Source organism: Aureococcus anophagefferens (assembly GCF_000186865.1).
Source record: "Aureococcus anophagefferens unplaced genomic scaffold AURANscaffold_2, whole genome shotgun sequence".
Classification (NCBI taxonomy): domain Eukaryota; class Pelagophyceae; order Pelagomonadales; family Pelagomonadaceae; genus Aureococcus; species Aureococcus anophagefferens.
Window position 1 is genome coordinate 1210817 of NW_008705562.1, and position 16733 is coordinate 1227549.

Here is a 16733-nt window from a genome sequence, read left to right on the forward strand (position 1 = left end):
TGCGCTGGTGCCCCGAGTCCGCCTGCGTGCTCGCCGGCGGCGCGAACGGCGACGTGCTCATCTTCGACGCCGTCGCGGAGCGCGGCGCGTGCCGGCTCCGGGGATCCCCCGGGCGTCACGGACCTGTGCTGCCTCGGGGACTGGGCCAAGGACTCCGGGCGCCTCGTCGTGACGACGGCGCGCGACGGCCTCGTCAAGGTCTTCGACGTCGCGCTCCGCCACTGCCGCCAGACCTTGGCGGGCGCGGGCGGCGGCGTCGCCGTCGGCGTCGACTTCAGCGCCGTCGCGAACCGCGTCGCGACGGGCGCCGGCGACCGCGCGATCCGCCTCTGGGCCGTGGCCGACGCCGACGAGGCGCTGGCGCCGCGCGGCGAGGTGCCGCGGCGCGCGATGGACCCGTGCCAGGAGCTCCGGTTCTCGCCGAGCGGCCGCGAGCTCGTCTGCCTGAGCCACGGCCGCACGCTCGAGGTCTACGGGATGCGGTCCGGCGACGACGCGGCGAAGCGCGCGGCGAAGCGCCTGAAGCGCGGCCGCGGCGCGGACGGCGTCGCCGCGGCCGACGAGCTCGAGCTCTTGGCGCTCGTGACGTCGGAGCACCGCCTGCGGAGCGTCGCCGTCCTCGGCGCGACGGCGTCGACGCTGAGGCTCGTCGCGGCGACGCGCAGCGGCGTGCTCGAGCGCCACGACGTACGCGTGGCGGAGAAGCGGAGGAGCGGCGCGCCGGACGCGGCGGAGACGCTCGCGCGGACGCTGGAGCTCCCGGGCCACCGGTCCGCGGTCCGCGGCGTCGCGCTGAGCCCCGACGGCGACGCCGTCGCGACGGCGTCGCAGCACGCGGTCAAGGTCTGGTCCGCGGCGCCGGACACGGCGCCCGTGCTCTTCCGCACGCTCGCGACGAAGCGACTCGCGCTCTGCGTCGCGTTCCTCCCCGGCGGCGGCCCGCTGCTGGCGGGCTTCAAGGACGGGAGCGTCGTGGCCTACGACGTCGCGAGCGGCGACGGCGACGAGCTCTTCGACGACGCGGGCGACAAGGCCCACGCGGGGAGCGTCTTCGCCATCGACGCGTCCACGTCCGCCGTCGCCGGCGCGTTGAGCGTCGTCACGGCCGGCGCGGACACGGACGCGAAGCTCTGGACCTACGCCGACGGCGCCTTCGCCCACGCCAAGACGCTCGACGTCGGCGAGGAGTGCCTCGCGGCCCGGTTCGTGCGCGACGCGCGGGGCAAGCGCGACGGCTTCGTCTGCCTGGCGACGTTGGACAACTGCGTCCGCGTCGTCTTCGCGGACACGTTCAAGTTCAAGGTGTCGCTCTACGGCCACTCCCTCGCGTGCCTCTGCCTCGACGGGTCCTCGGACGGCAAGCTCCTCGCGACGGGCGGCGCGGACAAGACGATGAAGCTCTGGGGCCTGGAGTTCGGGGACCTCCGCCATTCCGCGCTCGCGCACGACGACGCGGTGACGGCCTTGGTCTTCCTCCGGGGCACGCACTACGCCATGACGGCCTCCAAGGACGGCAGCGTGAAGCAGTGGGACTGCGACCACCAGGACAATCCCCTCGTCCAGACCTTCAAGCGCGGCCACTGCGCCGAGGTCTGGGCCCTGTGCGCCGCGCTCGACGGGTCCGCGGTCTACTCGGCGGGCGCGGACCGGTCGCTGCGGTGCTGGACGCGCACGGACGAGCCCGTCTTCGCATCCGAGGAGCAGGAGGCGGCGTTGGACCTCAAGCTCGACGCGCTCGACGCCGGGGTCCCCGCCGCGGAGCCCTCGAAGCACGTCGCGCCCGCGCGGTCGTCGGCGACGGCGCAAAAGGGCGCGGAGCGCCTCGCGGAGGCGTTGGAGTTGGCCCAGGGCGAGGCGGCCCTGGCCAAGGCGAGCGACACCCACCGGCCGTCGCCCATGATGCTCGGGCTCGCGCCGACGGCCTACGTGCTCGACCGGCTCGCGACGTTGAAGACCGCGGATCTCGAGCCGTGCCTCCTCGTGCTCCCCGTGGATTTGGTCGCGGTGCTGCTGACCTTCCTCGCCGACGCCCTCGACGGCGACGGCGCCCTCGACGTCGAGCTCTGCGCCCGCGCGGCCGTCTTCGCGCTCCAGCTCCACGCGGCCGCCGTCGCCGCGCACGAGCCGCTCCGCCGGCCGCTCGTGACGCTCAAGGCCGCGCTCCGCCGCCGCCTCGCGGCCGAGACCCAGCTCTACGGCCGCAACCTCGCCGGCGTGCGCATCGCGGGCCTCCGCGCCGAGGACGCCGCGCCCGCGCGCCTCGAGTCCTAACAAGCGTAGCTGCGACGTCGCTCGTGTCCTACGCGCTATTAGACGGGCTCCTCCTCGGGCAGGAACATGGCGACCTTTTCCATCTCCGTGAGGGCCTCGCTCGCGAGCTGGGGCGGCGGCCGCGTCGGCCGCGCCGGCGACGCGTAGGAGCCGCGGGGCCCCGCCTTCTTCGGGGACGTGGAGAAGTCGGGCGCGCCCTCGCGGAGGCTCGCGAAGAAGTTCGCGTCGACGCCGGTGCACTTGACGTTGGCCACGGAGTCGGGCCGCAGGATCCAGGACCCGCGCGCGCGCTCGCCGGCGTACTCCTCGTGCTTCATGGGGCTCGCGTTCGTCATGTCGAGCTTGGACCTACCAAGTGCGACGGGGTCGGATTTCTTCACATCTTCAGGCGAAATTCACGCGAAAAAACACTCCTGTCGCTCGACGCTGGCTTGGACGTGTGGTGCGCGAAGGCGACGGGCTCGTCGTTCCGGTCCGCGCGGTCCCTAATGCGGCGCCGGCTCTGCACGGTCTCGCTGGCCCAGCGGCCCGCGGCGCCCGGAGTGCGGCTCCCGCTGTCGGAGCGCGTCGCCGCGTCCTCGAAGTCGAGCGCGGCGCGCGGCGACGCGGCGGCGGCGTCCCCGGCGGCGTCCGCGGCGGCGTCCCCGGCGGCGTCCCCGGCGGCCGGCGGCGGCGGCGGCCGCGCCGCGCCGTCGCGCGACGACGCCGCGATGGTCTCCGCGAGGCGCCGGGCGACGGCGTCCTGGTGGACCTCGAGCTCGGCGATGCGCACGCGCGAGAGCCGCGCCTCGGCGCCTGTGTGGAAATCAACCAGTGGAACGCCCTGTCCAGCAAAACTTCAAACCTCTCTATCTCGATCAAATCGAAGTCGATTCGGCTGATTTTTGGACGAATCGATTGCTCTCGTCGAGTTCTCGAAGCACAGCCAAAGATCTTGCGTCGAAACGGTCGCATACGCGTACATTGAAGTCGGCTTGAATATTTGATTTCCACACAGCTCGGCGCGGCACTCGTCGCGCTCGAGCCGCAGCGCGTCGCGGTCCGACTCGAGCCGCGACACCGTCGCCGCGAGGTCCGCGATGGCCGCGCCGCTCTCGACCTTGACGCGCCGCAACAGGGCGCGCAGCGTCTCGTTCTCGCGCTGGAAGCGCTGCGCCGTCTCGATGAGCTCGCCGAGCTCGCCGGAGGCCGCGGCCTCCTCGACGCGGCCGCCGTGCAGGCGCCGCTGGCGCGCCGTCTCCCGGATGGCCAACCGCACGCCGTCGGCCTGGCCCGTGCACGAGTCCTTGTAGGACTTGGCGAAGCGCCGCGACCCCGTCGGCGGCGCGAAGCTCATAACGTTATGGACCACTCGTGGGCTGCCCGTGCCGGGTGCAATAATTCAGTAATAATCAGCTTTAGCCTGGATTGATTGCTCTCTCGGTCACGAAACGGCAGCATCGGAGCGTCTCGTCTTCCGGCGTCGCTGCGGCTGGTGCGCGCGGCACCGCACGGCGGCTCCGCCGCGCGGGCGCCATGGGCGGGCAGCAGGACAAGTTCGCCGTGGCGCCGGACTCGACGGCCGTGATCAGCGACCACACGCCCATCTTCGGCTGCTTCGAGGAGGGTGCCAACGGCCTCAGCGGCGAGGAGGCCTGCGCCCACCGGGACCGCATCGCGTCCTACTTCGTGCGGCGCGTCGTGCCCAGCGGCGGGTCCATCTTCAGCCACAAGGTCGGGCTGCGGGACCTCGTCATCGTCGAGAAGGGCGGGCTGCGCATGGTGAGCTACGCGGCGGGCTCATCGAACGCGCGCGACAGCGCCAAGAACGAGACGGTCATCAAGGTCGTCGGCGAGAACGAGATGCTGGGGCTCGTGGAGCTCGTGGAGAACGTGGAGCAGGAGGCCGACGAGGCCACGGGCAGGATGCCGACGGACGTGCTCGCGCAGGGCAAGACGTACCTCCTCGTGCTGAGCCAGGACAAGTACACGACGGAGATGATGGCGAAGCGCGACGCCGACGTCGCCTGCGGCCTCTTCTGCGACAATTTGGTGAACCTGACCAAGGACAAGGTCCTCGCGTGGCTCAACAAGGTGAGCGTGCTCCAGTCGCTCGGCGAGCCCGCGCTCCGGAAGCTCGCGGACGTGGCCCACTTCCGGTCCCTGCCCGGGGGCAAGGTCGTGCTCAAGCAGGGCGACCGCGCGGAGCGGCTCCACGTCATCCTCTCCGGGTCGCTGGACGTCGCGTGCAAGAGCGACATGCGGAAGACGATCGTCGGCCAGCGCGACTCGACGACGCACGACGGCAAGAAGCAGGTCGTCGTCGGGAACCTCCACGAGGGCGACTTCTTCGGCGAGAGCGCGCTGCTGAGCACGGAAGACTCGGAGCGCGGCGCCGTGCCGCTGACGTCGACGGCGTCGGTGCTCTCGACGACGCAGTGCCTCTTCATCTACTTCGACACGCAGGAGCTCCGCGCGCGCCTCGAGGAGATGCCCGAGGTCATGGAAAAGATCAACGCCTACATCAAGAACCGGCTCACGGGCCAGCTCCTGGCCATGAACCTGTCGCTCTTCGAGGCGATGCGCCCCGCGTCCGTCGCGCTCTTCACGGCGAACCTCGTCGTCCAGACCTTCAACGACGGCGAGACCGTCTTCGCCAAGGGGTCCAAGGGCACGGACTTTTACGTGCTGATCCAGGGGTCCGTGGAGATCGCCGTCGACGAGGACGAGAAGATCGTGCTCGACAAGAAGGGCTCCTACTTCGGGGAGCTGGCCCTGATCCGCGAGGAGCCCCGGGCCGCGGCGGTCAAGGCCATCGGCGCGACGATCCTCGCGCGCATCTCGGGCGCGAACTTCAAGAAGCTCTGCCTCGGGTCGCCGTCCGTCGCCGCGGAGTTCGAGATCAAGGCGCTGGGCTCCAAGGCGTCCGTCGGCGCCATGCTCGTGCACCCGCGCACGGCGCCGCTCCTCAAGGCGTCGCTCGACAAGGAGCTCGCGACGGAGAACTACGAGTGCTGGGACGCGATCGAGGCGTTCCGCTCCGCGGCCGAGACCGCGGCCGACGACGCGCTCGCGGCGCAGGCGCTGGGCATCTACAAAAAATGGATCGACACGACGACCGACGACCAGGTGAATCTGTCCGGCAAGGTGACGCGGGCCCTGAAGACCTACTTCGACGGCGCCAAGCCCGCGGACCGGCCGCCCGTCTCCGTCTTCGACGGCACGCAGAAGTGCATCTCCAACAACCTCAAGGGCAACCTCCAGCGCTTCTGCGTGACGGCCGACTACAAGAAGTTCCTCGGCGAGCTCAACGTCTACAAGAAGGGCAGGAAGTAAGGACTTGGAAGGTTGGTGCGGGGGAGGGAGGCGGGGGGGGGGGGGGGGGAGCGAATCTTCCTCGAGTCATTGCGCGCCGTCGTCCGCCCCGCCCTCATGACGACGCCCGCCGCGCCTGTGCTCAGCCACGACGGTTCGAACGTGACGGCCTCCTTCGACGACGCACCGCAGAAAGGAGATGCGATGCTCTACTTCGCCGCTGAGAACGGCGACGGCGAGGTCGAGAAGCAATTTTACGACGCGGAGAAGAGTGGGATTATCGCAGTCGGTCAGATCGGCAAGCTCATACAATTGACGGGTTTCGTCACGAGCGTCAACGTAACTAACCTCAAAGGTGACGTGGAATACACGGCCACCATCGCGTACCGCGGCGCGGGCGACGTCGAATTCGGTTCTACGTCGCCCGCGAGCGCGCCGCTCAAGATCTTATCGCCCGTCGCGCCCGAGGCGCCGCTGCTCGAAGCGATGTCGAGCAAGGCGATTCGAGTTTATTTTGTGGCTTCGCCTCTTTGTGAGCACGTCGACATGTTAGTTGATGTCAACGGTACGTGCGGGCACCGCGTCTCACCAGATCTCACGCTTGAGTCGCGGCAAAATCATGGGAAGACTATCACTGCGTTTCAGAGCAAATGCACCAGCTTCATCGTCACGGGCCTAGAAGAGACGGATACGTACAGATTCTCCCTACTTTGCCACAACGGCTGCTGGGGTCCGCGAGGCCCGTGGAGCAAGCCGCTGAAGCTCGCAAACCACGTTCCCAAGCCGCCGGGCGCGCCGTTCCTCGACAAGATCACGCAGGACAGCGTCCGCGTGTCATTCTCTATGATGGCGAGCGTGTCCTTCTCTGTGGGGGGAAACTGCTCGCGTGGCACCATCCTTTTCAAAAAAGGGTCTACGATTATGGCGGTTGACAACGCGACTAACACGCTCGTCAACCAACCTATTTGCAAAGCCATCCCGGCTTCCAAGGGCAAAGACGGCTTCGTCGTCTCTTCGCTCCTACCGAACACTGATTACGAGGTCTCTCTTCGAGCGGGTTACCAGGGCTTCAGTGGCTGGAGCAAGACTTCCCCGTCGAGAAAGTTCCGCACGCTGCCCGCCGAGGTCGAGATCACGGGCACGAAGACGCAAGAGGAGCGCGACGCCGAGCTCCGGAAGAATGCGGTCGATGTCGATACTGATGATGAACCACCGCCGCCGAATTCTGATTCCGAGGCCGACGAGTCGGAGCCGCCCACGGCCAAGCGCGCGAAGAAGGAGAAGAAGTAAAGGCCACGTTTGTTTAGAAGTGGCAATCAGGGGGAAATGGGAGTCTTCACGGCGCGCGGAAGTCCCCGCCGCGCGCGAGCGCGGACTGGAGGGCCTTCGTGTCGCGGGCGAGCTGGGCGAAGTCGTCGTCGGCGGGCGGCGGCGCCGGCGCCGCGGGCTCCGGCGACGACAGCGCGCGCGGCGCGTGCGCGCGCGCGTCCGCGGCCGAGTAGCCGTAGGCGCCGTAGGCGCCCGCGCGGCCGTGGACGTCGCGCGCCGCGTCTTCGCGCGCGGACGCGGCGGACCGCGGCGGCGCGGGCGAGTCGACGAGGGCGCCGGACGACGAGTCGGGGATGGCCGCGCGCTCGCGGTCGTGGGCCTTCTCCGCGAAGTTGAGGCTCGCGGTCATGGAGTGGAGCAGCGCCGCGAGCGCCGGGTCCTTCCCCGCGAGGGCCGCGTGGGCGCCCCGGTCCGGGTGGGGCGGCGTGTCGAGCGGGTCCACGGCGGTGCCGCCCGGCGGCGGCGTCGCGGCGCCGCGGCCGCCGAGCGCGCGCGGCGACAGCGACGCCGTCGGCCGCGCGGCCTCCGTCAAATTCGAGTCGTCGACGTCGGGCGCCGGCGGCGCGGCCCGGAGCCTGGCCTCCTCGTCGTCGCGGTGCTGCAGGTCCAAAGCCGACCGGTACGTCGCGCGGCGGCCCAAATGCTTCGGCGGCTCCGCGGTCGGCCGCGGCAGGTCCGCGAACAAGGGATCCTCGCCGCCGTCGGCGGCGGCGCGCGCGGCGCGGATCGCCGACCCCGGCGCGCCCGTCGACGCGCCGATGAGGAACTCGGACGCGAACAGATCCGCGACGCGCACGGGGCTGTCGGGCGCGGTCTTCAACACGGCCGCGCGCGCGTCGAGGTCGTCGCTCTTGAGCGTGAGCTCGGAGACGTGCACGGAGTGGGCGTCGTCGTCGTCGTCGTCGTCGTCGTCGGAGGGTAGCAGGTCCTCGAGGTCGCCGTCGTCGAAGGTCCGGAGCGTCGTCTCGTCGCCGACGGTGTCCGCGGCGACCGCGTCGCACGTGTCCGCCTCGTGTTCGAGGTCCCGGAGCTGCTGCGCGAGGATGCGCGCTTTCATCGTCGCCGAGACGGCGCCCTTTTTCGTCGACGCGCACCAGCCGCGCTCGAGGTCCGACGCCTCGGCGCCGATGCCGAAGACGGCGCGGACGTGGCGCTCCGCGGCCGTGAAGCCCTCCTCGCGCTCGCGCCGCTTCGCCGCCGCGACCTTGGACGCCTCCTGCTCCGGCGTCGCGGGCTTCCAGGCCACGTCGCCGAAGCCGCCGTCGCCGTCCTCGACCTCCTCGGTCTCGTTCTCGCGGCGGAGCGCGTCCGCGACGACGTCGACGGCGCGCGCCCAGCCGCGGTCCGGCACTCTGCGCAGGACCTCGTCGTAGGCGTCGAGCTTCTCGGCGCGGCCGTCGCCGTCGCCGGTCTTGGGGAAGGCCTGGGGCGACTCGGGCGGGCTCGAGAGCTCGTGGGGCACGAACTTTGCGTAGGACAGCGCCTCGGCGTCCGCGCCGATGGCCGCGTAGCGCACGATCGTCGCGGAGAGGGCGCTCGAACTCGCGGCGCAGAGCGCCGTCGGCACGCGCCAGGCGCGGCCGGGGAAGGGCACGAGGCGCGGCGACGCCACGCTGAAGGCCGTCCAGTCGCGGCGCGCGCCCGACGCCTCGAACGCGTCGTCGATGGCCTCTCGCTCCCTCGCCGCCTCCGCGGCGTCGAGCTTCTTCGCCTTGGCGGCGTCGACGGCGGCGCGCTTGCGCGCGTCGTAGGTCTCCGCGGCCTCCGCGCTTTTCGCCGCGGCCTCCGCGGCCGTCTTCTCGCGCGGCGCGAAGTGCTGGTGGTAGAAGGACCGCGCGCGGCTCGCGTCCGCGACCTCGCCGGGCGAGGACGCGACGCAGGTCGCGGCGCCCCAGGCGTAGAGCTCGTGGCGCGCCGTGAGGGCCGCGCTGTGGCGCCAGCCCGCGACGATCTGGGTCACGGGGCACTTCGCGAGCCGGCCGCGGACGACCGCGTACGCGCTCCGGTCCTCGCGGTCCCCGACGCCGAGCTGGCCGTCGCCGTTGTGGCCGCAGGCCAAGACGACGCCCGACGCCGCGAGCACGAGCGCGTGGCGGCTGCCGCACGCGACGTCCGCGGCGCGCCGCAGGAACTTCTTCGCGAGCTCCGTCGCCGACGCGTTCGCCTTGGGCGTCGCGACGGCCTTGCGCGTGAGCATCTCCGGCGCCCAGCGCCGCGCGCCGTCGCCGAGACCGAGCTGGCCCTTGTCGTTGTTGCCCCAGGCGAAGAGGTCGTGGCGCGTGCCGACGCGCGTGACGACGACGGAGAACTCGAGGCCGCAGGCCACCTTCCAGGCGAAGCGCTTGCGGTGCGCGTCGAGGCCCCGCACGAGCGTCGGCGACGGCACGTCGTGGGCCGCGCGCCAGGCCGGCGACCGGAGCTCCGCGTCGCGGCCCGGCGACCGGCCGCCGTCGATGCCCAGGCACTCGCGCGCGCCCCAGGAGAAGACGACGCCCGGGTTCGCGACGCAGACGGCGAAGTGGCCGCCGCAGGCGACGGCGGCGACGCGCCGGCGGCTCAGGCCCCCCGCCTCCACCGCGCGCGGCGACCCGCGGCGCGGCAGGAGGTCGCCCAAACCGCACTGGCCGCGCCGGTTGTCGCCCCAGGCGAAGAGGCGCCCCCCGGCGCTCAGCGCGACGCAGAAGTCGGCCCCGGCGCTCAGCGCCGTGAAGGCCACGCGCGTGAAGCCCTTGGGCGCCGGCACGGACGGCTGGCCCGCGGCGCCCGGCTTCGCGCGGGGCGTCTCGAAGCCTCGGCCCGCGTACTGGGGCCCCGCGGCGCCGAGCGCGCGGCTCCCGCCGTGGGCGCTCACCTCCAGGTCCACCGTCGCCGGCGCCACCACAAAGTCGCGGTGCGCCGGCGCGAGGACGTGCGCTTCGCCATCGTGCTTCGCGGCCGCCGCGGACCCCGGCGCGGGCCGGCCGAGCTGGCCGGCGTCGTCGAGCCCCCAGGTGTAGAGCTCGCCGCGGTCGCTCAGCGCCGCGCTGTGGCTCCGGCCCACGGCCACGTCCCCGAGGCGCCGGCCGCCCCGCCCGAGGTCGCGGCAGAGGCGCCCGAGCGTCCGCGCCCAGCCGTGCGGGTACGTGTCGTGCGCGTCCGACCTGGGCAGGACAAGAGAGAGATTCAACGTCGCTTCAACGTGGGTATTCCGCGCGCGCGCGTTCCAAAGAAAGACGTTCATGTCCGAGGCCGTTCCGAGAGATGATCGCTCGTCCAAAAATCAGCCGAAACGAGTGGAAAACGGCCGAGAAAGGAGGCTTTGAAGTTGGGAATTTCGCTCTCTTGTGCTGCCCTGCGTCCGACGCCCTGGCGTCGACGTCGACGAGCTCCGCCCGGCTCGCGAAGCGCTGCGCCGCGAGCTTGGCCGCGCGGTTCGGCAGGGGCCGGCGCAGCGCGAACTCGAGCGCGTGGTGGCCGAGGTGGCGGCCCGCGCCGCGCTGCTCGCCCTTGCGGATCGTCGACGACCGGCACGCGTCGACGGGCGCGTCCGGGTCGCCCTTGGTGTCGTCGACGGCGTACTCGTTGGCCGTCGGCGAGCTCAGGTTCGTGTTGCTGCACTTGCAGTGCGCGACCGCGTCCGCGTCCCCGAAATGCTCCGCGAGCGTCAAAAACTCGCGCTCGCGGACGCAGCGCAGCGCGAAGCGCTCCGCGACGACCATCGCCGCGACGCGCCGTCGACGCGCGTCGCCGCGGCCCGCGGCGCCGCGGCCCATGCCCGCGAGCACCGTCGCGGCGAGCCGCGCGTCGAGCATCCAGAACCGGAGGAAGCGGCTCCGCGCCCACCGCTGCGCGACGACGGCCGCGCGCCGCAGCTGGCGGAAGCGCCGCACGACGAGGATGCGCTTCCAATGGGCGCCGAATTTCGTCGAGGCCCTGCGGAGCGCGCGCGCGCGTAAAGCGCGGCGCCACGCTTTCGCCGCGGCGTACGCGGGCCCGCCGGGGCTCCGCGAGTGGGACCCGCGCCACGCGCAGGCCAGCGTCGTCGCCGCCCGGCGCCGCAGGACCTTCAACCGTAAAATCCGCAGCACCTCGCCCACGATGAACACGCGGAGCTTGTCCGCGTGGCGCTTCACGGCGCCCGCGCGCCGCCGGAGCACGAAGCCGCGCGCGAGCGCGGCCGCGCCCCTGGCCGCGAGCTTGAGCGTGGTACACCGCGCCTTGGCCCGCGTCGCGCGGCTCCAGCGCTGGAGCCGCACGGCCATGGCGCCCCGGCGGCGCGCGGCCGCGCGCCGGAGCTTCCGCCGCGCCAAGCCCGTGATCGCCGCGCCCGCGCGGCGGTGTTTTGTGATGTAGGCGCGCATGGGCGCGTACTTGACGAGGGCGACGACGAGCCCGAGGCCGTTGCGCACCTTGACGTAGACGCGGCGCTGCTCGCGCGCGCGCTGCATCGCGGCGAGCCGCGTCGCGCAATTCGCGAAGATCGCCGTCGCGTCGTCTAAACGCCGCTCGAGCGACGCCGCGAGCGGGCTCGACAGCATGACCAGCGTGCGCCCCAATTGGGCCTCGCCGCGCCGCGCCGCCTCCTTGGCCTCCGCCGCGAGGCCCGGGTCGCAGAGGAGCGCGTCGAGGAGCCGCTTCGCCCGCTCGCGGCGCTCGCCCGCGTCGTCGTCGGCGACGACGAGGGGGAACGCGCGGCTGTAGACGCCGAGCCCCCGCGCGGCGATGGCGTACTTGGCGTAGAAGCGGTCGTGGGGCATGCGCCAGCGGAGGCCGATCTTCGTCAGCGTCGCGAACTCGGGCACCGCGAAGCGGTCGAAGAGCTGCTTGCCGACGTAGCTCGGCTCGAAGAAGTCCCGGGCCAACTCCGGGTCCTTGTCGAAGAGGCGCTGGGGCGCCGCGCGCGTGCATAGCACGTGCGTCGCCAACGGGCGGCCCGTGCCCCGGCTCAGGCCGCCGAGCTGCGATAAACCGCCGTAGAGCGCGTCGAGCTGGCTCCGGAAGCTCGCGATCGCCGACGCGCGGCCCTGCTCCTTGGCGTGGACGAAGCGCACGGCGCCGCAGGCCGCGAGGTCGCCGAGGGTGAGCCAGGGGCAGGCCGCCTCGTCGACGTCGCACTCGGCGAACAGGGCCCGCACGAACGGCCGCGTCGACGTCTCGAGCGCGGCCACGGCCGCCGCCGGCGCGGCGACGCGCGCGCGCCGCAGGAGGTCGTGGACGTCGTAGGACACGTCGCCGCCCGTGTGCTTGACCGTGAAGGACGTCGCCGCGCGCTGGCGCCGGCCCGGCTCGAAGGACGGCGACGCGCCGTGCGCGGCGACGACGGCCGCGAGCGCGCGCGCGTCCGTCTCGCCGAGCGCGGCCGCGGACGCGTCCACCGTGCCCAACAAGCTCGCGGGGCCGCCCAGGAGCAGGTCCAGGACGTCGGCGTTGGTCTGGACCGCGGGGAACTTGGTCGTGGACACGTCGAGGCCCTCGTCGTCGTAGAGCTTGAGCTCGTCGGAAAAGGTCGTCTCCGCGTAGTAGGCGTGGTGCCGCTCCGCCGCGGCGTTGTGGAGCAGCTCGTCGAAGAAGTTGCGCCCCCCCGCGCCCTTGGCCGCGTCGTCGAAGCCGCACGCGTCGAGGACGTAGACGTCGGACGGGGCCCGCGCGGCCTCGCGGCACTCGCCCGACGCGCGCTTGACGACCCAGGTCACGAGGCGACCGTAGAGCGCCTTGATGAGGCCGTCGCGCGCTGTCTCGGCGTCGGAAGGCCTAGCGGGCACCCTCTTGCCGACGCCCGCGGACGACGCGCCGGACGCGACGTCCAAAACGCGGCAGAGGAACGCGTCGCGCAAAACGCCGCCGTCGACGCCCAGCAGCTCCGCGGCGTCGGCGGCGCGCGTCTTGCTCGCGGCCGTCTCGCGGTACTTGGCCTCGTCGCCGCCGCCGAACTCGACGTCGCCCAAAGCTAGGATCGCCGCTAAAAGGCCCGCGACGCCCTCGGCGAACGAGTCGCGCACGCCCGTCGGCCGTTTCGACTTGGCGTCGCCGTCGCGCGCGACGACGCCGTAGGCCGCGGAAAGAGCGGCCCAGTCCGCCGCGGCGTCGTCCGTCGCGTCCAAAAGCCGGTAGCCCGCCTTGTCCCTGGCGTCGCGGAGCCGGAGCGCCGCGCGCTCCGACGGCGACTCGACGCCGCCGGCGAGCCAGTGGAGCGCGTGGAAGTTGCCGTCGGCGGCGCCCTCGGCGTCGCCGGGCGACCGCGCGACGCGCGCGACCTCCAAGCCATAGATCTCGCAGGACCCGCCGGCCACCAAAGCCTCGCGGCGCGGGCCGGGCCGCACGGCGAGGCGGTACATCGTCGCGCCGCGGCTCGCGTTCGCGTTGCGGCCGCTCCGGGCGCAGGAAAAGGCCTCGACGAGCGTCGGCGTCGACAGCAGCTTCTTCGCCGCGCGCGCTTGAGATGATGAGAACCCTCTTGCCTCCGGGCCGGAGAAGAAGAGCGGGTTCGCCGCGCGGCCGAGCGGCGCGGCCCACGCCTGCGTCGCGTCGTCGCGCCGCGCGGCGACGAGCGCGTCCCCGCCGAGCCGCGACGTCGTCGGCCCCGCGGCCGCGACGCCGAGGAAGCTCGGGTCGCCGAAGGCGATCGCGGCGAACTCGAGTGCGAGCTTCGCGGACTCGGACTTGCCGCTGCCCGACTCGCCGACGAAGCTGAGCAGCTGCGGCGCGCGGAGCTCGAACGCGCGGCGGACCGCGTCCGCGACGGCGTCGTAGAGGTGGGGCTGCTCCGCCTCCGCGGCGTCGCCGGCCGGCGGCGGAAACCGGCCTTTGCGCCGGTCCGCGCCGGGCGTCCGGTACCGGGGCTTCGCGGCGCCGCCGGCGTCGTCCCGCGCGCCCGCGGCGCGCGGCCCGGACCGGCGCTGCATCTGCAGCAGGCCGAAGTTCGACTCGCTCCGCGGCGCCCCGGGCCCGTTCGGGTTCAGGAAGACGAGGGGCCCGTCGCGGCGGCCCGCGTAGGTCCAGTACTCGCCCGCGACGTGGCGGCCGTGCGCGGCCGAGACGACCGAAGGCGCGTTGCAGTGCGTCGCGCGCGCGAGCTCGCTCAGGTTCCTGCGCGACCCGCTGCGCAGGCGCGAGTTCGACGGGAGCACGTCGGCCTCCCTCTTCGCGATGGTCATCTTCGGCTCGTCCACCGTTTCCAAGGTCAGCTCGCCGCCGTTGCGCGCGACGACGCGGCACGGCACGTACTCGGGCCGGCCGCACGTGCCGCCGAGGCGCTTCTTGTAGAACTCGCCATCCGTGAGGGGGAAGGGGTTCTTGAGCCACACGAGGTTCGCCTCGGACGCGGCGTCCATCGAGCTTGACGGCGTCCGATGGCAGCCACAGAGAGCAGCCTCACAGTTCCTGTTACGGCGCGCTGCGGGGGTTGTGATACGTTGACATAAAGATCATCACGGTCGCACGGGCAGCCCCTCTGATTCAACAAAGCGCCGCTTGAAAGCCGAGCGTCGAGCACCACTGTTAGCTCGCGCGCGCGCTCGGCGCCTCGCCGCCGACGCGTGCGCGTCGCGCGCCGCTGCGCCGGAGGCAGCGCCATGGCGCCGAAGGAAGACACGGTGCGCGTGGCAGTGCGCATCCGGCCGCTCAACAAGATCGAGCTCAACGAGAAGAACGCGGCGATCTTCGAGGAGGCGAGCGGCAACACGGTGCGCGAGCTCGACGAGATCGAGGGCACGAAGCCGGACCGCTTCTACGACTTCGTCTACGGCGACGACAGCACGAACCGCCAGGTCTACGAGGACGTCGCCGCGCCCATCGTCAAGCTCGCGGTCGAGGGCTTCAACGGCACGGTCTTCGCGTACGGCCAGACGAGCAGCGGCAAGACCTGGTCCATGATCGGCAACGACGAGAACCCGGGCATCATGCCCCAGTCCATCCGCGGCCTCTTCGAGGACCTGGGCAACCGCGAGGGCATCAAGGAGTTCTTGGTGCGGGTCTCGTACATGGAAATCTACAACGAGGAGATCAAGGACCTGCTGGGCACGGCGCACCCGCCCGGGGGCCTGAAGATCGCCGAGGACCCCAACCGGGGCTGCTTCGTGCGCGACCTCACGGAGGAGGTCGCCACGGACGCCGCGTGCATCAAGTCGATCTTGGCGCGCGGCGAGAAGGCGCGGTCCTACGGCTTCACGGAGATGAACGCGAACTCGTCGCGGTCCCACGTCGTCTTCAAGATGATGATCGAGACGAAGATCGGCCACAGCCCCGTCTGCTCGTCCTGCATGTACCTCGTGGACCTCGCGGGCAGCGAGCGGCAGAAGAAGACGGCGGCGACGGGCCAGCGGCTCAAGGAGGGCAACGCGATCAACAAGAGCCTGCTCGCGCTGGGCGCGGTCATCTCGAAGCTGAGCGAGGGCAAGAAGGGCACGGGCCACATCCCCTACCGCGACTCGAAGCTCACGCGCATGCTCTCGTCCGCGCTCGGCGGCAACTCCAAGACGGCGATGATCGCGGCGATCTCGCCCGCGGAGCGGAACCGCGACGAGTCCCAGTCGACGCTGCGCTTCGCGTCGCGGGCGAAGCGCATCGTCAACTGCGCGAAGAAGAACGAGATCAAGGACAACGAGTCGATGATGGTCCGCATGACCGCGGAGCTCGAGGACCTGAAGACGAAGCTCAAGGAGATGAAGGAGCGCGACCTCGAGGCGAACGCGAACCTGGTCGAGGAGAAGAAGAAGCTCGACGAGGACAAGGCCAAGGTCGAGGAGGAGGGGGCGACCTTCGCGAAGATCGTCACGCTCTCCGCGGCGGCGGCCAAGGTCAAGGACGTCGAGACGTCGCGGAAATTGCAGAAAAACCTCACGGACTTCGCCAAGGGCCGGCGCCGCGCCCAGTCCGTCATGATCGAGAACACGAAGCTCGCGGCCGACGCGGGCGTCCTCGCAGCCGAGGAGGAGGCCGCCGAGGGCGGCGACGACGACGAGGGCCACCGCCGCGTCTCGGGCGTGTCCATCGTCGGCGACGACGAGGAGGCCGAGACCATGAGCGCCGCCCAGCTCGAGGCCGCCGACGTCGAGCTCAAGCGCACGGAGGCCGAGGCCGCCGCGTTCCGGGAGGAGAAGGACGCGCACGCGGCCGCGCTCAATGACCTCAAGCTCAAGAAGGACACGATCGTCGAGGAGACGAATTTGCTGCAGCACCAGCTCATGGCCGCCAAGGCGAGCCTCCTGCGCGCGGAGACGGAGCAGGACCGCGAGCACAAGCTCTGCAAGTCGTTCCAGCAGTCGTACGACGCGAACGTCGCGGAGATCAAGAAGTCCAAGCCCGCGATCGAGGCCTGGGCGAGGGAGGCCGCCGAGGCGCGGAAGCGCGTGGAGGCGCTAGACCGCGAGCTCTCGTCCCTGCGCGTCGAGGCGTCGTCGGCCCACGAGCGCCTGGAGCACTTGACGGACGAGGTCCGGACGCAGACCGCCGAGGTCCGCGGGTTCTCGAGCGCGATCCGCGCCTGCGAGGAGCGGGCGAACGCGGCCAAGAACAAGATCGACACGCTCAAGGCCGCGAAGCACCGCATCTCCGAGGAGCTCGCCGAGCTCAAGGACGCGGACGCGGAGCTCGCGGACGACTTGGAGCGGAAGCTGAAAAAACAAAAACTCCTCGAGATGCAGTGCGACACGGCGCGCGAGGAGAAGCGGGGCTTCACGGCGACCATCTCCGCCACGGAGCAGACCGTGAACAAGATGGCGCAGACGCGGCGGGAGATGGAGCACCGCACGGACGAGGCCGAGACGACCGTCGCGCGGTGCCGCGACGACGAGCAGAAACTCAAGGCGCGCGTCGGCGACCACGACCGCGACATGACCATGGCCATCCGCGGCTCCGAGGCC

The 16733-nt window shown here is 71.6% G+C and overlaps 3 protein-coding genes across 3 annotated transcripts; 2 read left to right on the forward strand and 1 right to left on the reverse strand.

The window, feature by feature from the left end:
• Positions 1-4875: 4875 nt before the first annotated feature.
• On the forward strand, positions 4876-5115 carry AURANDRAFT_15258 (hypothetical protein; the record flags this gene model as incomplete). Its single annotated transcript, XM_009034768.1, has 1 exon — positions 4876-5115. A coding segment is annotated over one exon (240 nt), but the record flags the coding sequence as incomplete, so codon positions are not given.
• Positions 5116-6853: 1738 nt separating this feature from the next.
• Positions 6854-14204, reverse strand: AURANDRAFT_70684 (hypothetical protein; the record flags this gene model as incomplete). Its single annotated transcript, XM_009035174.1, has 2 exons — positions 6854-10034; positions 10237-14204. The coding sequence occupies 2 exons, from the start codon at positions 14202-14204 to the stop codon at positions 6902-6904; spliced, it is 7101 nt and encodes a 2366-aa protein (XP_009033422.1).
• Positions 14205-14444: 240 nt separating this feature from the next.
• On the forward strand, positions 14445-15695 carry AURANDRAFT_19746 (hypothetical protein; the record flags this gene model as incomplete). The annotated part of the gene is made up of 1 exon (XM_009034769.1): positions 14445-15695. A coding segment is annotated over one exon (1251 nt), but the record flags the coding sequence as incomplete, so codon positions are not given.
• Between the last annotated feature and the right edge of the window lie 1038 nt (positions 15696-16733).